This window comes from Nerophis lumbriciformis, unplaced genomic scaffold (genome assembly GCF_033978685.3).
Source record: "Nerophis lumbriciformis unplaced genomic scaffold, RoL_Nlum_v2.1 HiC_scaffold_826, whole genome shotgun sequence".
Classification (NCBI taxonomy): domain Eukaryota; kingdom Metazoa; phylum Chordata; class Actinopteri; order Syngnathiformes; family Syngnathidae; genus Nerophis; species Nerophis lumbriciformis.
The window spans coordinates 1-25,331 of NW_027316888.1; the positions used below are offsets into that span (position 1 = coordinate 1).

General features: G+C 42.1%; 1 protein-coding gene across 1 annotated transcript; it reads right to left on the reverse strand.

The window, feature by feature from the left end:
- Positions 1–2,800: 2,800 nt before the first annotated feature.
- On the reverse strand, positions 2,801–25,319 carry LOC140678478 (interferon-induced, double-stranded RNA-activated protein kinase-like). Its single transcript, XM_072912775.1, has 18 exons — positions 25,204–25,319; positions 24,981–25,114; positions 24,788–24,899; positions 21,591–21,664; positions 21,359–21,499; positions 21,158–21,284; positions 15,409–15,482; positions 15,171–15,311; positions 14,970–15,096; positions 8,266–8,321; positions 8,112–8,187; positions 7,958–7,989; positions 4,842–4,878; positions 4,700–4,740; positions 4,505–4,624; positions 4,284–4,403; positions 4,011–4,218; positions 2,801–3,933 (listed from the first exon to the last, which is right to left on the reverse strand). The coding sequence occupies exons 2-18, from the start codon at positions 25,022–25,024 to the stop codon at positions 3,721–3,723; spliced, it is 1,743 nt and encodes a 580-aa protein (XP_072768876.1). The 5' UTR covers positions 25,025–25,114; positions 25,204–25,319; the 3' UTR covers positions 2,801–3,720.
- Positions 25,320–25,331: the final 12 nt, after the last annotated feature.

Below are 25,331 nucleotides of genomic sequence, written 5' to 3' on the forward strand. Positions count from 1 at the left end.
ATCTGATTGACAAACACTTTCCCAAAGACAACAACCTAAGAAAAGTATTCAACAAGAACAACATCAAATTGAGCTACAGCTGCATGAACAATATACGACAAATCATCTCAAACCACAACAAAACAATTGCAAATGAGCCGTCGACCCCCAGTCAGAACGACTCCAAAACCAACAAAGCATGTAACTGTCGAAAGAAACCTGATTGCCCCCTCAACGGGGGATGCTTACAAACATCAGTTGTCTACCAATCTAAGGTAATACGCAAGGACATTAACACATCCGACACATATGTAGGATTAACCGAGGGTGAATTCAAAACCAGATGGAACAACCACAAGGCTTCTTTCAGGAACAAAAACCTGCGAAATACCACAGAACTCAGCAAACACATTTGGGACCTCAAAGACAATAATGTTGAATATTCAATAACATGGCAAATTCTTGCATCCAGCACACCTTACAATAGTGGTAATAAAAGATGCAACCTATGCTTGAAAGAGAAACTGTTTATTATTTACCGTCCAGACCTGTCATCCCTCAACAAGCGCAGCGAAATTGTAACTACATGCCGCCATAGACGGAAACACCTCCTAGGTAACACATGAGCCAATCACCACGCCCCTAGGCCAGCCTGTACCCACCCACTCTGTGCCCTATATAAACCATGGTATGCGAATGCTCCCATTAAAATCTCCTGACGATTGAGGGTACCCCCCCTCATGAAACAGGCCTGTAGAGATGAAATAGTCTTGTGATTTTTTTTCCCCACACATACATATATATATATATATATATATATATATATATATATATATATATATATAAGAAATACTTGACTTTCAGTGAATTCTAGCTATGTATACATATTTATTGTATTATATATAAATATATATAAGAAATACTTGACATTCAGTGAATTCTCGCTATATATATATATATATATATATATATATATATATATATATATATATATATATATATATATATATATATATATATATTCCCGAAGGGAATAAGCGGTAGAAAATGGATGGATGGATATATATATACAGGTAAAAGCCAGTAAATTAGAATATTTTGAAAAACTTGATTTATTTCAGTAATTGCATTCAAAAGGTGTAACTTGTACATTATATTTATTCATTGCACACAGACTGATGCATCCAAATGTTTATTTCATTTAATTTTGATGATTTGAAGTGGCAACAAATGAAAATCCAAAATTCCGTGTGTCACAAAATTAGAATATTACTTAAGGCTAATACAAAAAAGGGATTTTTAGAAATGTTGGCCAACTGAAAAGTATGAAAATGAAAAATATGAGCATGTACAATACTCAATACTTGGTTGGAGCTCCTTTTGCCTCAATTACTGCGTTAATGCGGCGTGGCATGGAGTCGATGAGTTTCTGGCACTGCTCAGGTGTTATGAGAGCCCAGGTTGCTCTGATAGTGGCCTTCAACTCTTCTGCGTTTTTGGGTCTGGTATTCTGCATCTTCCTTTTCACAATACCCCACAGATTTTCTATGGGGCTAAGGTCAGGGGAGTTGGCGGGCCAATTTAAAACAGAAATACCATGGTCCGTAAACCAGGCACGGGTAGATTTTGCGCTGTGTGCAGGCGCCAAGTCCTGTTGGAACTTGAAATCTCCATCTCCATAGAGCAGGTCAGCAGCAGGAAGCATGAAGTGCTCTAAAACTTGCTGGTAGACGGCTGCGTTGACCCTGGATCTCAGGAAACAGAGTGGACCGACACCAGCAGATGACATGGCACCCCAAACCATCACCCAACCATGCAAATTTTGCATTTCCTTTGGAAATCGAGGTCCCAGAGTCTGGAGGAAGACAGGAGAGGCACAGGATCCACGTTGCCTGAAGTCTAGTGTAAAGTTTCCACCATCAGTGATGGTTTGGGGTGCCATGTCATCTGCTGGTGTCGGTCCACTCTGTTTCCTGAGATCCAGGGTCAACGCAGCCGTCTACCAGCAAGTTTTAGAGCACTTCATGCTTCCTGCTGCTGACCTGCTCTATGGAGATGGAGATTTCAAGTTCCAACAGGACTTGGCGCCTGCACACAGCGCAAAATCTACCCGTGCCTGGTTTACGGACCATGGTATTTCTGTTCTAAATTGGCCCGCCAACTCCCCTGACCTTAGCCCCATAGAAAATCTGTGGGGTATTGTGAAAAGGAAGATGCAGAATGCCAGACCCAAAAACGCAGAAGAGTTGAAGGCCACTATCAGAGCAACCTGGGCTCTCATAACACCTGAGCAGTGCCAGAAACTCATCGACTCCATGCCACGCCGCATTAACGCAGTAATTGAGGCAAAAGGAGCTCCAACCAAGTATTGAGTATTGTACATGCTCATATTTTTCATTTTCATACTTTTCAGTTGGCCAACATTTCTAAAAATCCCTTTTTTGTATTAGCCTTACACAATATTCTAATTTTGTGACACACGGAATTTTGGATTTTCATTTGTTGCCACTTCAAATCATCAAAATTAAATGAAATAAACATTTGAATGCATCAGTCTGTGTGCAATGAATAAATATAATGTACAAGTTACACCTTTTGAATGCAATTACTGAAATAAATCAAGTTTTTCAAAATATTCTAATTTACTGGCTTTTACCTGTATATATATATATATATATATATATATATATATATATATATATATATATATATATATATATATATATATATATGATATAGATAAATAAAAGAAATACTTGAATTTCAGTGTTCATTTATTTACACATATAACACTCATCTTCTCATTGTTGAGTTAAGGGTTGAATTGTCCATCCTTGTTCTATTCTCTGTCACTATTTTTCTAACCATGCTGAACACCCTCTCTGATGATGCATTCTGCTTCGTCTCCTTGTTGTGTGCGCAGTTATGCACTGCACTCTGTAAAAGCCCTAGATGTTATTGTCACAAATGCATGTACAGTAGATGGCAGTATTGTCCTGTTTAAGAGTGTCACAACATTGCAGTTTACGGCAGACGAACTGCTTTACGGTAGACGAAAACGTAACTGTTGTTGTTGTGTGTTGTTGTCGCGCTGGGAGGACGTTAATGAAACTGCCTAACAATAAACCTGAAGGGGGTGTGGCCTCCAGCTCCGCCAGAATTTCGGGAGATTTTCGGGAGAAAATTTGTCCCGGGAGGTTTTCGGGAGAGGCGCTGAATTTCAAGAGTCTCCCGGAAAATACGGGAGGGTTGGCAAGTATGGCTGTGGTGTTGCATTAACTGCCTCTTTGCCTTCAGAAGATCCATGTCACGTGACTGCAAACTTGACCCCTCATTGCAAACTGGTCATAAGTGACCAGAAGTGGGTCTTGAGTTTTGAAGCAACGAATAATAATAATGAGTTTTTTGCATGGAATTTTTGTACACTGAATTTTTATAAATTGAATTTTAAAACACTGTGTTTTACTAAACTCAATATTAAACACAAGCATTTTACTCATACCCATTTTTTTATGCAGTAAAATTGTCAAAGCAAAAAATTCAATTACATAAATTCAGTGTCAAAAAAAGCTAGGTTAATAAAGACAATTTGACCTCCATATCTATATGTCGCTGGAATAGATACTGTAGCTGAACAAAGACACGTTATTTGTAGTAGTAAATTACTCATAATTTTCTGTGCAGTGAAGTAAGATGAATCACTTACGGTACACCTTGATGATCTCTTACAGTGGTTGGGAATCACTGCTTATTAAAATGTAAGGTATGTGAAATTTGATGAAGAGGCAAAAGGAGAAAAAACAAATCAAAGATATACCGGAAACTCACCTGCTCAGGCGCCATATAACTCGGGGTTCCCGGGTTTCCGCTTCTCTCTTTTCTCTCATTGTCAGCAACTAGGCCAAAATCCCCAATCTTAATGACTTCTCCTGGCCCAAACAGGATGTTGGCAGGCTTACCATTAAAGAAAAGACAAATAAGAACCGAAAAGTGCCTTCCTTCTGTGACAGCTGTGCTATATAAAAACTCACCTTCAGATCTCTGTGAAAAAACATTTTGGAATGAATGTACTCGACGCCACTCACTATTTGCTTTGCAATGGCAAGGCTGTCCTGTCTTCTTTGTGAACGCTCCACGTTCTTTTCATTCTTATCGTCTATCCAGATACGGAGAGTTTCGGTTTCACACAACTCCATCTGAATATAAAGGGTCTTCTTCGGTGGAGACCTACAGAAGGGACTGCAACTCTGTTGTTAAAATTTTCTGCAGCGCACAGTCCTTACGGATGCTTGAATGGAACTCACCAGGAAGAGCGACCTGCACTGGAAGACTGGTAAGCACCGTCTTCCAACCAACATGTGTAGTATCTCACAACGTTGTCGTGTTGAAAGTCTGATAGAGCCAACACCTCACGCAGACAGTTACTGACCAAAAAGAATATTGATTAATTGAAGAAGTCCTGCCATATTGCTCGAATGGCAACAATTAAAAAGACGACTGCAATAGCAAACTTAACTTGACTTACTCTATATAAGACACGGCTTTTACAGCATAGTACTTTCCCTCCAACTTGTGTTTAGCCTTTAAAACATGTCCAAAACTTCCATTGTCAAGGTGTTCTATCACATCAAAGTCCTCCTTGAACCTGTTTCAGAGAATAGGACAAGTCGTCGGCGCAAAATGTATTTTATCTTTTCAAAAATATTTTTTCTTTACATACCTCGAGGTATGGTCCCCTTTGACAGCTGCGCTCTTCGCGTCCTTAAAGAATACAGTTATGGAATGAAGATGACGCACAGATGCAACTACTTCCCAAACAACTGCAAATGATTACATTTTACTTGATATGTCCATGTATTTACCTTTTGTTGGCACCTATCTGGAAAATTTGCTGCAATTCTAAAAGTAAAAAGAAATGTGTAAAAAAAAAGTCGTGTTTACCCAGATATATGGTAGATTTTGTGTGTGTATGTATATATATATATATATATATATATATATATATATATATATGTATGTGTGGGAAAAAATCACAAGACTACTTCATCTCTACAGGCCTGTTTCATGAGGGGTTCCCTCAATCATCAGGAGATTTGAACAGGCCTGTAGAGATGAAGTAGTCTTGTGATTTTTTCCCACACATACATATATTGCACTCTACCACGGTATCGAGCACTATTTTTTGGTTAATCTAATTAAGACATATATATATATATATATATATATATATATATATATATATATATATATATATATATATATATATATATATATATATATATATATATATATACACATATATATATATATTTATTAGGGCTGTCAAAGTTAACGCGATAACGCATTAACTATAAATTTAAATAACGGTACAAATTCCTTTAGCAGTCGATTAATGCGAATATTTACGTGCCGTAGCGGGGGAACTTGGCTGCAGTTCACTTGCTACTGTTGAGCCACAAGCGAGCAGAAATTAACAACGGAAAGTCTAACTTATGGAAAAATATTAGGTTCAAAGCCATGGCAAATTGTTCTCCCGACAAGAAAGGATTATTTTTCGCCGTGATAAGAGGTAACAACCCTGCAGCAAACGCCTGCTGCGTGCGTCGTTCTCGAGGTGGGTGGTGCTTCACTTTCGTTACGTTTAAGGTTTAGTGATAACATAACATTTCGATTGTTACTGTGACTGCTTTAGTGAGTAAGATGACATAAAAGCTCAACAGAAATGAAAGACGATCAGCAGGATGTCAAAAGGAGACTTTTTTTATACTGCAAACAGTCGATCCAACATCAAAACATGTCAAGACACTTTCTTAAAATAATCACACACTTTTCCGGCTTCAAAATAAAAGTTCTACGCTATACATCCGGTTTGACTACATTCAGAGTTTCTGCTTAATGTAGGGCTTCATATTTGCCGCCATACCTAACAAAATAAAGTCATATAATGTATTGTAGCATCCAGAAGAAAACAAAGTCTGACTTTCTTTTCAGCTTTTATTGCTAATTTTATGATAACAACGGGCCCAATTCCAACAAGTATTTCCTCCGTGCACACACGTCTGTCTCTGTGTTTCACTCCTAGACACACAAGACTTGTTTATTCTCCGCCGACACGGTGTGTTCACAGACCATTGGAAAAATGACCACCAAAACACACTAACATACACATTAACACCAGCCTTACGTACGGGGTTGTCTTGAGCGGAGGCAGCGTGTCCGTGCTGTGGATGTACTTAAATATATTCGAGATATACCTGCGGACAGCAATCTTCACAATTTAAGATGACACTCGAGGTTTTTAGTGAGAAAAAGGCTCCAAGCAACGCAAAGCAAGTGTGACGTCAGGCTCTCTGCAGCTCGCTTTTCGTCACGGACATGGAGCGACAGAATCTAAACAGAGTCTCTAAACACGAGTACAGTCGTCAATAACACCAAAAATAGATGCTAGATTTGTTGCCAATCGTTTTTATTATAGAAAAAGTGACTAAAAGAATTGGAGAAATCTCTAAAAAAAAAAAAAAGTACCTTGTAAATCTTAATGTACATTGTACAATAAGCAGCAACAATTTAAAAATAGAACAAAATGATATTATGTAAGACAAATATATATGTTAATATTATACCGATAACAGATTTGTTTTAAATGTATATTTAATTTTTTTTTGCCTTTTTAAATAATACATGCATCATAGCAAATCATGGGATGATGTCATATTGACCGCGCCCCCACCAACACAGGCATTTTGGCAATTTAGGGGAAACCCTGACATTAACAAAATAAAAATGTCTTACAATAGGATCATGCTTTGTCAGAGATGTTTTGTAATCTTATTCTGTGATATTTGCACCTAAAGAAATGCTAGTACATCATTTTAGGAATATGGGGGTGGATTTTTCTGGCCGGCGGAAATATTGTGTAAATAATTTTATAACATGTTCCGGTCGAGTCCTCAATTACAGAATGATTAGCAGGCTCAATATTACATTTTATTAATTAATAAATAAGGTTAAAACATTGTTATGCAAGAATATGTTTGTATACTTTTGACCCAGCAGATCTGGTCACATTTTCAGTAGACCCATAATAAATTCATAAAAGAACCAAACTTCATGAATGTTTTTTGTGACCAACAAGTATGTGCTCCAATCACTCTATCACAAAAAAATAACAGTTGTAGAAATTATTGGAAACTCAAGAAAGCCATGACATTATGTCCTTCACAAGTGTATGTAAACTTTGACCACGACTTTATACATACTATATATGTACAGTATATAGTATAATAATAATAATAATAATAGTATTTCATTATCACAAAATAGTTTTTTGGTCATTTTTGTTATTGTTTACAAACCTAGGAAAAAGGAGCCAACGGCAGTTTTTCTTTGAGTTATTTTGCAAAATGGGCTTTATTACAAATTGTGTATGTAATAAAAAGGAAAATAAATAATATAAATATTAAATTACAGTTGTGATCTTTTTTTTTTTTTTTTAAGAATGAACATTGGTATGACCAATACTGCCGCTGTAACTAATTTGTATTGAATCGATACCCATAATTGTAGTATTGCCCAAAACTAATGTAAAGTAGCCAAAAAAACATAAGAATAAGTGCTTAATACACTCCAACAGAGGTGTAGATGTATACACGTCAAAGCAGAAAGTAACTTGCTATTAACATAAATTAGCAGGTAGATTATTACAATTTTGGAAAAATAAAACACGATTGGATATGCTATGATCTATTATAGGAGCCTCTGGAAACCGTTTCGAAATGGTTCTACTATCATTTATAGTTCAAATAATATCTTGTGGGTGACAGGAAGACAAGCTCAGACTCGCTTGGGGAGAAGCCGCTTGTATTCATTTGTAGAGCCTGAATATGAGAAAAACATATTTTTCCAATACCTATGCCAATGCAGTAGAACAAATATTTTGCAAAGTTGTATTCATAGTTGATCTCAAAGGATGACTTACTTTACTTTAGGTTTGCAGTCTGGACTTTTACCCTTGGAGGGAGATACAAGTTATATTCTAGTTCAGGTAATCAGATGAAGAACACTTGACATATCAGATTCAATTGTGTTTTTAGATAACATAATTTTAGAATAACGTATTGGTAATAACACACCTGAATTTTGGGAGAAGAATCAACAAAGCGATTTGAGATGTTTGTAGATGGGCTCTTTAACTGAACATTAGGGGACCTCCATTGAAAATGAAAAAAGCAAAGTTTTAAATTATCCAATGTAACAATTTTAAGAACTTCTCAGTCAGTGACTTACTTATTGGCTGAGGAATCCCGGTTGGTTGGTGGATTATTGGCACGAGAAGGTGAAACCTGTCACACACAAAAGAAACTTTACTCACAGTGCTGTGTCAAATGGAAATCAAATGTCCAATTACGGAAATAGGAGAATCTGACATTACACTGAATGGGCCCTATTTTCCCATGATCTTAAAAGGGAACTGCACTTTTTTTGGAATTGTGCCTATCGTTCACAATCATTATGAGGGACAAGAACAAATACAGTAAACTGCTGCTGGAATTTTAATTTTATTTTTTCCTGAGGGAACTCTCCTTAAGGAATCAATAAAGTACTATCTATATATCTAAATATGTGTTGTTATTTTGTAGGACTTTAAAGATGATAGAAAACGCTTGGAAAATGTGGCTCATGGGAGTCACTGTTGTAGCCTTCAAAGCCCTCAAAAACAACTTCAAAACAATCTATCAACGTAATGTATATATATATATATATATAATTTAGTAAAAGACACGTTCATAACAATATGTAATATGTACAATATTTACCGTATTTTAGTTATTTTAGTCATTGTCGAAACTAATTTCCTTAGCGCATTTATTTCAGTTTCCATAGGAGCACTATTCCGACTTCCGGTAACAAATGGTATTCCTACTTCCGGAAACAAACGCGACTGTTCTAATCATTGCAGACTTGATAACAGACAACAAAGGTGAATATTTTTGGACAAATGAAGATTCACAGCTCTCTTTTTGAAGCTAAATATATGGAGGATGAACTATTGCTTATAGAAGTGTGAGAAGTGAGAGTGAGGTCGGTGTGACTTTGACACTGTAAATGCGGAACTTGGAGCCATGCTATTTCGACATAAATGGAGTGTTTACCCAAAATAAACCGGAAAAAACTTCCTCGGCCAGCTGGACTAAAGAGACAACTGTCATGCGTGATATTAGAACTACATACAGTATCGAGCCAGCTGTGTACAAACATAACATGAAATGTGGGCCAATACTTTAAAAGGTACTATAACAATATTGTTCATGTTTTTTCAGCCAGTACATAGGTGCCCTATCACATTGTGTTGTGCATTACAAAGTCAAATGCAATTGGGGTGCGACATAAAAACTAGCTTATCTCTTGCCGTAGCTTACTACAGAGACCGCGCCCACAATCGAAGATGGCAGCCATGTCTATTCTGTGTTCAGTGTGTTCTTACCTGAGGTCTGAGTTTTTGTGTTTTTATGTATGAGATTTTAATTATTTTTAGTCTGAATGAGTGGTACTCTGCAAGATAAACAAATTCTCTGCAGAGTGGGATTTCTGGTGGATAGTTTCCCATCAAATGTCACTGGATTGCCATAGACTTTGGCCTACCTATAATCCACCTGTTCAGGTAGCAGTAGCAGACAGCTAGCACCCTCGGCCTGCCTGCTAGCCTTCCACCATCGGCCTGCCTGCTGCGAACCTTCCAACATTGGCCTGCTTGCTGCTAGCCTTTCACCATCGGCCTGCCTGCTGCTAGCCATTCACCATCGGCCTGCTTGCTGCTAGCCATTCCACCATCGGCCTGCCTGCTAACCTTCCAACATCGGCCTGCTTGCTCCTAGCCTTCCATCATCGGCCTGCCTGCTGCTAGCCATTCACCATCGGCCTGCTTGCTGCTAGCCATTCCACCATCGGCCTGCCTGCTAACCTTCCAACATCGGCCTGCTTGCTCCTAGCCTTCCATCATCGGCCTGCCTGCTGCTAGCCATTCACCATCGGCCTGCTTGCTGCTAGCCATTCCACCATCGGCCTGCCTGCTAACCTTCCAACATCGGCCTGCTTGTTGCTAGCCTTCCACCATCGGCCTGCCTACTGCTAGCCTTCCACCATCGGCCTACCTGCTGCTAGCCTTCCACCATCGGCCTGCCTGCTGCTAGCCTTCCACCATCGGCCTGCCTGCTGCTAGCCTTCCACCATCGGCCTGCCTGCTGCTAGCCTTCCACCATCGGCCTGCTTACTGCTAGCCTATCGGCCTGCCTGCAGCTAGCCTTCCACCATCGGCCTGCCTGCTGCTAGCCTTCCACCATCGGCCTGCCTGCTGCTAGCCTTCCACCATCGGCCTGCCTGCTGCTAGCCTTCCACCATCGGCCTGCCTACTGCTAGCCTATCGGCCTGCCTGCTGCTAGCCTTCCACCATCGGCCTGCCTGCTGCTAGCCTTCCACCATCAGCCTGCCTGCTGCTAGCCTTCCACCATCGGCCTGCCTGCTGCTAGCTTTCCACCATCAGCCTGCCTGCTGATAGCCTTCCACCATCGGCCTGCTTGCTGCTAGCCATTCCACCATCGGCCTGCCTGCTAACCTTCCAACATCGGCCTGCTTGCTGCTAGCCTTCCACCATCGGCCTGCTTGCTGCTAGCCATTCCACCATCGGCCTGCCTGCTAACCTTCCAACATCGGCCTGCTTGCTGCTAGCCTTCCACCATCGGCCTGCTTGCTGCTAGCCATTCCACCATCGGCCTGCCGGCTAACCTTCCAACATCGGCCTGCTTGCTGCTAGCCTTCCACCATCGGCCTGCTTGCTGCTAGCCATTCCACCATCGGCCTGCCTGCTAACCTTCCAACATCGGCCTGCTTGCTGCTAGCCTCCACCATCGGCCTGCTTGCTGCTAGCCTTCCACCATCGGCCTGCCTGCTGCTAACCATATTCCAACATCGGCCTGCCTTCTGCTGGCCCTCCACAATCGGCCTGCTGTTTGCCTCCAGCCATTGGTTTCGTCTACGGGCTTCCACCCATCGGCCTTGGTTGCCAGCCTTCAGCCCTGTCTGCTAACATCTTCAAAAGTGGTAAAACAAGTGGAACTTCTCCTCTCACTATGTCACAAATCATTATATTGTGTTTTATACTTTTGTGTGGTTTTACTGGTGTCCCAAATGGGTCTGTTAATCCCCCCTCACAAGCTATGCTACTTCAAGATGACAACTTTGATAATTTGACATTTCATCATAGTGACAGCTACAAAATAACCTCGGCCTTATCTCAGTTGAAGATTTCTGTGACTTTGGACAAAACAAAATGGCTGCATACTATGGTAGTGTCCATTCATTCTTATTGTTTCCTTGTTTTGAGAGATCACGTCAACATTACTGCATCCTCTCCTATTATGAGCACTTACTTTCACAGATTAAAGACAGACTCAAAAGATGATAACTTTAAGCGCAAATGTTTAGTTATATTATTGTTATTGCTCTCAGGAAATGTTGAGACTAATCCAGGCCCTGATACACCTACACAATGTTTTACACCTGCGGATTTTAAAACTAGATCTGGTCTTGGGATTATTCATATCAATGTTCGGAGTTTACTCCCTAAACTGGATATGATAAAGATCTGGATAAACTCAACAAATGCTGATATTGTAGTCTTATCTGAAACTTGGCTTAAACAATCTGTGCTTGATAAAGATATTTACATTCATGGCTATAATGTCTATCGTACTGACCGACAAAGAAAAGGTGGTGGAGTGGCCATATATATTAAGCAGAGGTTTGATGTTAAATTAGTGCTCTCTGAATCAGTAAGTAAAGAACTTGAACTGTTAGCACTTGAAATTGAATTAGCTAGAAATCACCACATAATGGTAGTGGGGTGTTATAGGTCTCCATCTGCCCCTAGTAATTCCCTATCTACTCTTGTGAAGCTTCTGTCTCAACTGAAATACAATGAAATAGTGATGGTTGGTGATTTGAACTGGGACTGGCTCACATCTGTGTCTGACTCTTTGAAAGCACAGTGTGAATCTCTAAATTTAACACAATTAATTAACTCAGCTACAAGACCTAATCCTAAATGCCCTCAAAAAGCTACACTCATTGACTTAATTCTAACAAATATGCCCTTTAAATTTGTTGCATCTGGTGTTTTCCCTAATGATGTGAGTGATCATTGTGTGATTGCAGTAGTGCGAGACACAAGGATTCCTAAAAGCAAGCCTCGTCTTGTTGAAAAACGTAATATGAAATTATTTGAGACGCAAGCTTTTTTACATGACTTGCATCTTTTTAATTGGGATAGAATTGCTCTTTTTGATAATGTTGAACTGGCTTGGAAATATTTTCACGAAAACTTCTTGAGTATAGTGAACAAACATGCCCCTTTTAGAAAATGTAAGGTTAAAGGACGTGACAATCAGTGGTTTACATCGGACCTGTCAGATTTATTGCATGAGCGTAATGCTGCTTGGGCCAGGGCACGCAAGTCAGGGTTAGAAGCAGATTGGTTGAATTTTAGACAATTAAGAAATCAATTTACCTCTCTCCTTCGGAAAGTCAAATCAGAATTTTATTTCTCCACAACAACTGAAAATCTCAAACACCCAAAGAAGTTTTGGAAAATCATCAAATCTTTGTCCGGCTGCTGTAATTCAGTCAATCTCCCACCTAGTATACTTGTTGATGGTGTCAGAGTAAGTGACAGAAGAGAAATGGGTAGTCATTTTAATAATAATTTTATTTCCTCTGGTTTTCTCTACAATTCTGACAACTCTACTGAAGCTCCGCTAACTCCGGAAAGAACCGTTGAAAATACCCAGGTTTTTAACTTTACGCCCTTTACCACAACAGAGGTCACGAGGGCTCTAAAACAACTTAAACCTAGAAAGCCAGCTGGCTCAGATAAGTTGGAGTCGCTCTTTTTAAAGTTAGCAGCTGAAATTATAGCTGAACCACTGACTCACATTTTTAACCTTACTCTAATTTCAAATGAAATCCCTTTGGATTGGAAATCTGCCCTTGTAATCCCCCTATTAAAAGGAGGTGACCCTAGTAATCTAAATAATTACAGACCGATCTCTAAACTCTCTGTTCTGGCAAAAGTGCTTGAATCCCTTATCAGTGAACAGATAAAAGACTTTTTGGACACCAATTTTATTCTGTCACCATTTCAGTCAGGTTTTCGTAGAAATCACAGTACTGTTACTGCTGCTATGAAGTTTATAAATGATGTAACTGAAGCTCTTGACAAGAAGCAGTGCTGTCTGTCCCTCTTTATTGACTTTTCAAAGGCATTTGATACTGTTGATCATGTCATTTTAATCAAACGTCTTTCAGCTATTGGTTTTTCTCAGCAAGCAGTTGGATGGTTTGCAAATTACCTCACAAGTAGAACTCAGGCTGTTCAGATAGAAGGTTCCTCCTCGGACGTACTGCAAGTGAAAAAGGGTGTCCCTCAAGGTTCTGTGTTGGGCCCCTTATTATTCACTATTTACATAAATAATCTTGGACAGAATATTCCGAACTCAACTTTCCATTTCTATGCTGATGATACTGTCATATACTGCACAGCACCCACTCTTGCTGAGGCTTTTAAATATCTACAACATGCATTTGACAGAGTACAAGAACAACTTTGCTATCTTCAACTGGTTTTAAATGCAGAGAAAACAAAGTGTATGCTCTTTACCACATCAAAAACTGTAAGATCATCACTGTGTGAGAACATTTTAACAAGAAATGGGCAACAAATTATGTTAGTATCTGCTTTTAAATATTTAGGATTTTTAATTGATGACCACTTGAGTTTTAAGGAGCACATTCAGTATGTTGTAAAAAAAAACTGAAACTTTTACTGGGATTTTATTATAGAAACAAGTCTTGCTTTTCTTTTACTGTGAAACAGAAATTGGTGGAAACAACCTTTTTACCTGTTATTGACTATGGAGATGTGTTGTACATGAATGCTACTGCTGCTTGTCTCCACAAGCTGGATAGTGTGTACCACGGGCCACTGAGATTCATCACCAACTGCGCTCCCCTTACTCACCATTGTGTGTTATACTCAATGGTTAACTGGACATCTTTATGTGCTCGACGCCTCAATCATTGGTATGTTTTTATCTACAAAACCATTCTGGGTATCACTCCATCTTATCTGTCTTGTCTTTTAACAAAGAAACAAGGAAGTCACAATCTTCGTTCAATGAATGTTCTGCAATTTGTCGTCCCCAAAGTAAGAACTGAACTGGGCAAGAAAGCATTTAGGTTTTCAGCACCGAAGGCTTGGAATAACCTACAATCGAACATTAAACTTCAAACCCTAGTTACGTTGAATGAGTTTAAAGCTTCTGTGAAAGGATTGCAGTCTACCTTGTCTGTATGCACATGTGTCATGTGAGCAAGTTTTAATGTTGTAAATGTGATGTTTTATGTATTTGTTTACTGTTTTTAATGTAACCTTGCTGCTGCCCTCTTGGCTAGGTCTCCCTTGGAAAAGAGATATTTGATCTCAATGGGATTTTACCTGGTTAAATAAAGGCTAATAAATAAATAAATTACTTGCTTATACGTCTAATACCAAAGCATGCCGATGTGATTCATGATGGAGTGGATGACCAGATGATTACTTTGCAACCTCAAAACACTCTTTTGGTCCCACTGTTTGGAAACTGACAAAAATTGAAAAAAATACTTTCATCATGCATGATGCCACGCCACACACCACAACGATTTGCATGTCAGTTTTTTTGTGATGCTGCCACAGAGGGCGACCAGTTGATGGCAGAGAGAATATTTATTCAGTTCATTTTACAACATTGTACTATAAAACCTAAAACATTACTTTTAATAATGAAGTGGAACATTTTAAAAAATTTTAACAAATGGAAGCACGACCTAGAATGTATTAACGTTGGTTTGTATGCAGTACATCATTTAAAAAATATATATCAGTAAAAAAGCAATACCTCACTGTCCAAACCCTTTTGAAGTTCAGATAAGGCCAACCGAGCAACCTTTTGCTTGGCTTCCTTAATACTCTTCCCCTCACACGCAGAATAGTGTTGATCACCGATCACTAACTTGTAGACAAATCTGCGTTGACAGGAAGGGAACATTTGACATCATTAATGTAGAGATTGGGACGTTATACTCAGGATGAGCAATACCTAGGGTCATGAGAAGGGCCACTTCTCTCCATTTCGATGAAATTAGGAACGCGATTTGTTCTCTGACAGATGGAGAGGATGCGTCCAATAAAATTTGGCTCAACAAAGTCATCTTCGACCTTCAAATTGTGTGTCTTGTCACTGCAGTACCAAAGAAACAGGTAGATATTGATCAAATCAGTTAACAAACTGTGTATGTTGGCTATCAAACCAAATAATACCAATAGTGTGTGCTTACCAGATCTCTGATATACTTTTCTTCATGTCTTCCATTTGTTGACTGGAGGTAGAAGAGGGTTTCTCATCTCCAGTCTTGACATAAATAAAATAATAGTGATGGCTTTATTAGAGTGGTGCCTCCTTACTAATAGGGCTAGGGCAATAAAACAATATCAATATATATGGCGATAGACACATAATCGATATCAATAAAAAATATGTTTGATAAAACGTTTGATATACTATGTAAATATTTTTTGGTCGGAAGAATCAGAAAGTTGTGAAGCAAGGTTGGTTCTATGAACACAGGAACTCAAGCTCCGATAACCTAACAAAACAGTAAGTGATCTCTGAGCAATGGGAGGGACACACTAAACAGCCAATCACGTAACAATATCAACTGTCAAGTTTGGTTGCCGCATCCTGCTGTCTCGCTGTTGATTCTATGCATGGAGTGAGAAGAGAAACTAAAAATGAGTGCTGCATAGAGCAAAAAATGTCGATAAAACAGGAAAAATGACCTTGATGGAAGTGGGGGGGCCTTATTTCCTTTTAGCACGGATAAATGTATTGCTTTTCAGGTTGACCTATCGCATTGTGTTGTGCATTACAAAGTCAAAACGCAATTGGGGTGCGACATAACAACTAGCTTATCTCTTGCCGTAGCTCGCGAGCTTATACGTCTAATACCGAAGCATGCCGATGTGTTACATTACAGATTGGATGATTCATGATGCAGTGGGTGACCAGTTGAATGCAGTGCAACCTCAAAACACTCTTTTGGTCACACTGTTTGGAAACTGACAAAAATTGAAAAAAATACTTTCATCATGCATGATGCCACGCCACACACCACAACGATTTGCATGTCAGTTTTTTTGTGATGCTGCCACAGAAGGCGACCAGTGGATGGCAGAGTTGTGATGTTGGATATGAGGATAACCACGGAATCATACCTGACACCGTGTCACCCTTATGAAAAGGGGTGCACCACAAAGTCAGCTGTGTTTAGTCCTAATGTAAAAGAGACTCACCTCCCAGGAGGGGAGCATCTGCACATTCATCACACATCCGCCACTTATAATACCTTACAAAAATGAGAACACTTGAGTTCATCAACATTAACAACAACAACAAATTCCATCCATCCATTTTCTACCACTTGTCCCTTTCAGGGTAGCGGGGGGTGCTGGATCCTATCTCAGCTGTAAAAATATTGATCTAATCACTTCAGTGTTGCTCATATATGGATATTACCCTTGGTATCGACATCACCAATTTATGAATCGATCCAACATCCTCTTACATGTCGTGTACTACTGACTATGACAGTGCCTCCACACCAACAGTTGCTGTTATATTATCCTCTCTCTTATCAATCTACTTGTTAATATCCTGTTAATAGCTGCTTACTTTCTGCAGCAACATGGTTCCGTCTACACTTCTTCAAGTTTACAAAGCACTTATTTCTTGGAGCTGTTTTAAGTTAGCTTAGCGCAGTGCTTCTCTAATATTTTCTCTTTCACACCACTTTAAAAGAAGAAAATATTTTAAACCCCCTCACTCTCCACCATGACTATAAATAGTCAAATGTGTCTATAAAATTGTTATAACCATACCTCTGCATAACATTGTACAATACATTATAACATTAAAGGACACAATACAGTATTTCCTCATCTCCCATCATCATTACAGTAAAGCGAAGTGCTACATTTGCTTCTTATTGTTTTGATATGGCAAAAAAATCATGTTCCCCGAGGTCACATCCCCCACACACTGCCATTGCACTGGGGCCCACCCCACTCTTTAAGAAAGACTCACTTAGCGGTTAGTTTAGCAGTTAGCATGACTACTCCTGTCTTGTTCTCGGTGTGTAACATGTTTAGCAGCTCCACACTGTGTATGGAGACACATAATTACATGCTAGCTTTTCAACTGTGGCACTAAAAATAAATATGTATCAGCCAGAGGGGATCAGTGTTTGTGATCAGCATTGAAAATCCTTAAATGGCAATCGAAATCACATACATTTTTATGGAAATCGTCTGATACTATTCGCCACATCCCTACTTTACAATGTATCAAAGCGTATTTTCTTCAGTTTTCCCATATGATATAATAGAATATTTGCAGAAACTTGTTCATGTTTATGAAGTAATGTACAGTATAGGTAGAATTAACTGTCTAACTTTAGCGGCTAACACAAAAGGGGGAATATTTATTCAGATCATTTTACAACATTGTACTATAAAACCTAAAACATTAATTTTAATAATGAAGTGGAAAATCCTCTCTGAGCTGCCACCTTAACGTGGTAGAGGAGTTTGCGTGTCCCAATGATCCTAGGAGCTATGTTGTCCGGGGGCTTCCATGCCCCCTGGTAGGGTCTCCCAAGACAAACAGGTCCTAGGTGAGGGATCAGACAAAGAGCAGCTCGAAGACTTCTATGGAAATGCAAGAACCGAGACTCAGATTTCCCTCGCCCGGACGCGGGTCACCGGGGCCCCCCTCCGGAGCCAGGCCCGGAGTTGGGGCACGATGGCGAGCGCCTGGTGGCCGGGCCTGTCCCCATGGGGCCCGGCCGGGCACAGCCCGAAGAGGCAACGTGGGTCCCCCCTCCAATGGGCTCACCACCCATAGCAGGGGCCATAGAGGTCGGGTGCAATGTGAGCTGGGCGGTAGCCGAAGGTAGGGCACTTGGCGGTCCGATCCTCGGCTACAGAAGCTAGCTCTTGGGACGTGGAACGTCACCTCGCTGGGGGGGAAGGAGCCTGAGCTAGTGCGCGAGGTAGAGAAGTTCCGGTTGGATATAGTCGGACTCACCTCGACGCACAGCAAGGGCTCTGGAACCAGTTCTCTCGAGAGGGGCTGGACTCTCTTCCACTCTGGCGTTGCCAGCAGTGAGAGGCGACGGGCTGGGGTGGCAATTCTTGTTGCCCCCCGGCTCAGAGCCTGCATGTTGGAGTTCAACCCGGTGGACGAGAGGGTAGCTTCCCTCCGCCTTCGGGTGGGGGGGACGGGTCCTGACTGTTGTTTGCGCTTACGCGCCAAGCAGCAGCTCAGAGTACCCACCCTTTTTGGATTCACTCGAGGGAGTACTTGAGAGTGCTCCCCCGGGTGATTCCCTCGTTCTACTGGGGACTTCACCGCTCATATTGGCAACGACAGTGAAACCTGGAGAGGCGTGATTGGGAAGAATGGCCGCCCGGATCTGAACCCAAGTGGTGTTTTGTTATTGGACTTTTGTGCCCGTCACGGATTGTCCATAACGAACACCATGTTCAAGCATAAGGGTGTCCATATGTGCACTTGGCACCAGGACACCCTAGGCCGCAGTTCTATGATCGACTTTGTAGTTGTGTCATCGGATTTGCGGCCTCATGTTTTGGACACTCGGGTGAAGAGAGGGGCGGAGCTTTCTACCGATCACCACCTGGTGGTGAGTTGGCTGCGATGGTGGGGGAGGATGCCGGACAGACCTGGCAGGCCCAAACGCATTGTGAGGGTTTGCTGGGAACGTCTGGCAGAGTCTCCTGTCAGAGAGAGTTTCAATTCCCACCTCCGGAAGAACTTTGAACATGTCACGAGGGAGGTGCTGGACATTGAGTCCGAGTGGACCATGTTCCGCACCTCTATTGTCGAGGCGGCTGATTGGAGCTGTGGCCGCAAGGTAGTTGGTGCCTGTCGTGGCGGTAATCCTAGAACCCGTTGGTGGACACCGGCGGTGAGGGATGCCGTCAAGCTGAAGAAGGAGTCCTATCGGGTTCTTTTGGCTCATGGGACTCCTGAGGCAGCGGACAGGTACCGACAGGCCAAGCGGTGTGCGGCTTAAGCGGTCGCGGAGGCAAAAACTCGGACATGGGAGGAGTTCGGGGAAGCCATGGAAAACGACTTCCGGACGGCTTCGAAGCGATTCTGGACCACCATCCGCCGCCTCAGGAAGGGGAAGCAGTGCACTACCAACACCGTGTATGGTGCGGATGGTGTTCTGCTGACCTCGACTGCGGAAGTTGTGGATCGGTGGAGGGAATACTTCGAAGACCTCCTCAAACCCACCAACACGTCTTCCTATGAGGAAGCAGTGCCTGGGGAATCTGTGGTGGGCTCTCCTATTTCTGGGGCTGAGGTTGCTGAGGTAGTTAAAAAGCTCCTCGGTGGCAAGGCCCCGGGGGTGGATGAGATCCGCCCGGAGTTCCTTAAGGCTCTGGATGCTGTAGGGCTGTCTTGGTTGACAAGACTCTGCAGCATCGCGTGGACATCGGGGGCAGTACCTCTGGATTGGCAGACCGGGGTGGTGGTTCCTCTCTTTAAAAAGGGGAACCGGAGGGTGTGTTCTAACTATCGTGGGATCACACTCCTCAGCCTTCCCGGTAAGGTCTATTCAGGTGTACTGGAGAGGAGGCTACGCCGGATAGTCGAACCTCGGATTCAGGAGGAACAGTGTGGTTTTCGTCCTGGTCGTGGAACTGTGGACCAGCTCTATACTCTCGGCAGGGTCCTTGAGGGTGCATGGGAGTTTGCCCAACCAGTCTACATGTGCTTTGTGGACTTGGAGAAGGCATTCGACCGTGTCCCTCGGGAAGTCCTGTGGGGAGTGCTCAGAGAGTATGGGGTTTCGGACTGTCTGATTGTGGCGGTCCGCTCCCTGTATGATCAGTGTCAGAGCTTGGTCCGCATTGCCGGCAGTAAGTCGGACACGTTTCCGGTGAGGGTTGGACTCCGCCAAGGCTGCCCTTTGTCACTGATTCTGTTCATAACTTTTATGGACAGAATTTCTAGGCGCAGTCAAGGCGTTGAGGGGATCCGGTTTGGTGGCTGCAGGATTAGGTCTCTGCTTTTTGCAGATGATTTGGTCCTGATGGCTTCATCTGGCCAGGATCTTCAGCTCTCACCGGATCGGTTCGCAGCTGAGTGTGAAGCGACTGGGATGATAATCAGCACCTCCAAGTCCGAGTCCATGGTTCTCGCCCGGAAAAGGGTGGAGTGCCATCTCCGGGTTGGGGAGGAGATCTTGCCCCAAGTGGAGGAGTTCAAGTACCTCGGAGTCTTGTTCACGAGTGAGGGAAGAGTGGATCGTGAGATCGACAGGCGGATCAGTGCGGCGTCTTCAGTAATGCGGACGCTGTATCGATCCGTTGTGGTGAAGAAGGAGCTGAGCCGGAAGGCAAAGCTCTCAATTTACCGGTCGATCTACGTTCCCATCCTCACCTATGGTCATGAGCTTTGGGTTATGACCGAAAGGACAAGATCACGGGTACAAGCGGCCGAAATGAGTTTCCTCCGCCGGGTGGCGGGGCTCTCCCTTAGAGATAGGGTGAGAAGCTCTGTCATCCGGGGGGGCCTCAAAGTAAAGCCGCTGCTCCTCCACATCGAGAGGAGCCAGCTGAGGTGGTTCGGGCATCTGGTCAGGATGCCACCCGAGCGCCTCCCTAAGGAGGTGTTTAGGGCATGTCCGACCGGTAGGAGGCCACGGGGAAGACCCAGGACACGTTGGGAAGACTATGTCTCCCGGCTGGCCTGGGAACGCCTCGGGATCCCCCGGGAGGAGCTGGACGAAGTGGCTGGGGAGAGGGAAGTCTGGGCTTCCCTGCTTAGGCTGCTGCCCCCGCGACCCGACCTCGGATAAGCGGAAGAAGATGGATGGATGGATGGAAGTGGAAAATTGTTAAAAATTTTAACAAATGGAAGAACGACCTAGAACGTATTAACGTTGGTTTGTATGCAGTACATCATTTAAAAAAAATATATCAGTAAAAAAGCAATACCTCACTGTCCAAACCCTTACAAAGGTCAGATAAGGCCAACTGAGCAGCCTTTTGCTTCGCTTCCTTAATACTCTTCCCCTCACACGCAGGGTAGTGTTGTCCATCGATCACTAACTTGAAGACAAATCTGCGTTGACAGGAAGGGAACATTTGACATCATTAATGTAGAGATTGGGATGTTATACTCAGGATGAGCAATACCTAAGGTCATGAGGAGGGCCACATCTCTCCATTTCGATGAAATTAGGAATGCGATTTGTTCTCTGACAGATGGAGAGGACGCGTCCGATAAAATTTGGCTCAACAAAGTCATCTTTGGTCTTCAAATTGTGTGTCTTGCCACTGCAGTACCAAAGAAACAGGTAGATATTGATCAAATCAGTTAACAAACTGTTAGCTATCAGACCAAATGATACCAATAGTGTGTGCTTACCAAATCTCCGATATACTTTTCCTCATGTCTTCTATTTGTTGACTGGAGGTAGAAGAGGGTTTCTCATCTCCAGTCTTGACATAAATAAAATAATAGTGATGGCTTTAGTAGAGTGGTGCCTCCTTACTAATAGGGCTGGGGCAATAAAACAATATCAATATATATCATACTTGCCAAGCCTCCCGGATTTTCCGGGAGACTCCCGAAATTCAGCGCCTCTCCCAAAAACCTCCCGGAAGAAATTTTCTCCCGAAAATCTCCCGGAATTCAGCCGGAGCTGGAGGCCACGCCCCCTCCAGCTCCATGCGGAGCTGAGTCCAGTGTGCGCACACAAGGAGACGAAGCAGAAGAACGAGACCATAGTCTAAGAGCGCAGGGGAGACACTTCTCCAGGGCCGATGTATGCTCGAGGCAACACCTTTCACCTTACCCGGCAGTGGGTCTCCACAGCGGACGACTTTAGGGTGAATGATGAGTCCAGCGATTAGTTGCAAATCTTGCTTTATTGATTGCTTGCACTCAGCCAATCCAACACAAAACCAACTAGTCCCTCCCCGCACTCGCTACCGCTCCCTCTCTTCTCTCGCCCACACACTCACTGACGTCTTTCACCTCACATGTTGTCACCTATTAAAGGGCCACACACACACATACTCTACTCTCATAACACACAGTACAGTTAGTAGAACAACTGTGTTTTCATTACTGTGTATTTGATAGGCGCCATTGCCCCGGAATTGTATTGCATTGTACTTTCAAGTACAACAATGAGTAGATGAGTGTTATGTGTGTGTATATGTGTAAATAAATGAACACTAAAATTCAAGTATTTATTTTATTTATATATATAATAAAATAAATAAATATATATATAGCTAGAATTCACTGAAAGTCAAGTATTTCATACATACATACATACATATATGAATGAAATACTCGAGTTGGTGAATTCTAGCTGTAAATATACTCCTCCCTCTTAACCACGCCCCCAATCACGCCCCCGCCACAACCACGTCCCGCCCCACCCCCACCCCCGACCACACCCCCCACCCCCCACCTCCCGAAATCGGAGGTCTCAAGGTTGGCAAGTATGATATATATGGCGATAGACACATAATCGATATCAATAAAAAATATGTTTGATAAAACGTTCGATAAACTGTATACATATTTTTTGGTCGGAAGAATCAGAAAGTTGTGAAGCAAGGTTGGTTCTATGAACACAGGAACTCACGCTCCGATAACCTAACAAAACAGTCAGTGATCTCTGAGCAATGGGAGGGACACACTAAACAGCCAATCACGTAACAATATCAACTATCAAGTTTGGTTGCCGCATCCTGCTGTCTCGCTGTTAATTCTCTGCATGGAGTGAAAAGAGAAACTAAAAATGAGTGCTGCATAGAGCGAAGAAAATGTCAATAAAACAGTAAAAATCACCTCGATGGAAGTGGGGGGGGCTCATTTCCCTTTAGCGCGGATAAATGTATTGCTTTTCAGGTTGACCTATGACCTCACACTAGGGTTCGGCAGCCCCATACAAGTAGTACGTGATGTCCGCTGTAATATTGGGACAGATTACAAATAATACGTCTGTAATGGCTATGCTGATGTTAAATTGCAGACAGCATCAGGAAATTATCTTATATTGCGCTACGAACGAGACGCTACTACCAAGAATGTATTGGAGCAGATGAAGGTGCGCAGCAAAGAAAGACCGGCGGCAGAGAGTTTATTTCGCAGGAATTTTCAGACGGAGAATCATGGTAACAACATTTTCTAATGTCTCAGAGTTCATTGATAAGGCTCTGTGGATTAATGGAAGGAGTTTTACAGCCGAAGGAAAAGACTGTTCGTGCCTAGACTGATACTGTTCCACATGAAGGTTGCTATTGTTCTGGACTATCTAGCCAGTTGTGTGGAATACAGAGTTATTGTTTGGAGTGTACAAATGCAGCGTGAAGAGGTTTGTGTGCACTTTAATATTCACCTTTAATATACCTGCTTGGTTCTCCTTCATCTCATTCGTATTTCGTTTGGGAGTCTCAATTTTACATTTCCCTTTGCTACCCTCCTAAATAAATCTGTCTATTTTTTTTCCCTAATCGATGCACTTTAAAATGTTATGTTCTTTTACTTTGTGAAGCAAATAAAGTCTCCTCTTCATTACAATTGTTTATATTTTTATTGAATGGTATCTGCTTCCGGGTTGTATCCCGCATGTTGAGACTGGCGCATGCGCAATACGAAGGGTCCTCTATGGCGGTCGAAAGATCTGGTTTTCAATCGCATTACCCAGGCGTATGAGTCCGACTTTACAAAAACCGAACAGATTAAGGTGTTTCCATGGGTTGTACAATGCTTATTTAGAGACAAACTATTTGAGAAATTGGACGAACTTAGTGCATGGACACATACTGACTGTGAGTCACCATGAATCACACTTTGTCTCACCGGTGAAATAAGTAAACGAGTGGTCTTCAAAAAGTTGCCAAACAATGGAAGGGTGTCTCCTTGCTGTGTTTTCTTAGCACTTACATAAGTAATAAAAGTTAGATTGCACACTCATGGAGGTTTAGTTCACGCTGTGGTAAGGTACACTACCTGGGCTTGTGGTGGCGGAGCTCTGCTCTCATCTGCCCTGGCAAACCGAGCTGAGTTACGCCACACTTACAGTTGTGCTACACTGCCACAGATCCATTGTAATTTGTTATGAGTGAAGCGCCAAATCCGCATATGTGACAGTCTTCCACGAATAACTGAATATACAGGAAACACTGGATATATTTTTTAAGACCACATGTTATTTTTCTGCACTAACTCAGTGCTAAGACGTCGAGAATTGATGCAGCTAGCGGGGGGGGGGGGGGGGGGGGTGTTTTGCCGTATCCAGCACTGACGATACTGAAAAAGGCAGGTATGGATGTATTTTTTACGTTTTGGCACCAAAGTATCAATACTTTTGACACCACTAAGTTGAATAGTAAAACAGTTGGGGCTTTCTGGGAATGCAGCGGGCCAGTCTGAAACAAAAAGTCCAGCGGTAAATTTTTGTCCCAGTCAGCTCCTGAATGTATCGCATAGTGTCTCATATTGTGGCATCTCCTAAGATTAAACAACATAAAAAAAGGCCCTTTTTGCATAGTAGGGGAGGTAAAAGACATGTGTGTACAAGATTACCATTCATGATTACTTACCACTGAAGCATTTATCTTAAGATAAGCAAGTTTTGCAGCTTCTTCCTCAGCTTCCTTCTTTGTTGTCCCAGTTGCATCCGGATACTCAATCTTTCCAACCAAAAATCTACATCTGTTATACAAAACATATAGTCTAAAACAGTAATCTATAGCGCTGCGCAACATAGCTTATAAGGACATTATTGTAACTTACTGAAAAGTCGTGCCTTTGGTGGACTCGTGACAGGTGATCTGCATGTTGATTTTTTTACCGTAAGAATGGAGCCAGGATACATGATCATCATGAGAATGGACCAGTCCCACAGAGGAATCTGATGCACTCTCTGTCTGTCAACATACAACATAATCTACATTAATTTAATGTTACCACAAAAATAAACACATAAAGTGATGTTATTGACCATCTAAATAATAACCTCTTTCAATAAGCCCTGTAGAGCATGCTTGGCAGCCTTTTGTTTGGCTTCCTTCTTTTTTTTTCCCACTCCTTCTAGGTAGGCCTTACCATTGACAACAGCTTTTATGGCAAATCTGTGAACACAAA

Excerpts from the sequence above, each read along its gene's own strand:
- LOC140678478 (XM_072912775.1), bottom strand. The coding sequence starts at position 25,024 with ATGCAGATCACCTGTCACGAGTCCACCAAAGGCACGACTTTTCA. Across the intron at positions 21,665-24,787 it reads TTAAGATAAATGCTTCAGTG|ACTGGAGATGAGAAACCCTC; the intron begins GTAAGTAATCAT and ends ATTTATGTCAAG. Across the intron at positions 21,500-21,590 it reads AAAAGTATATCGGAGATTTG|TGGCAAGACACACAATTTGA; the intron begins GTAAGCACACAC and ends TTGGTACTGCAG.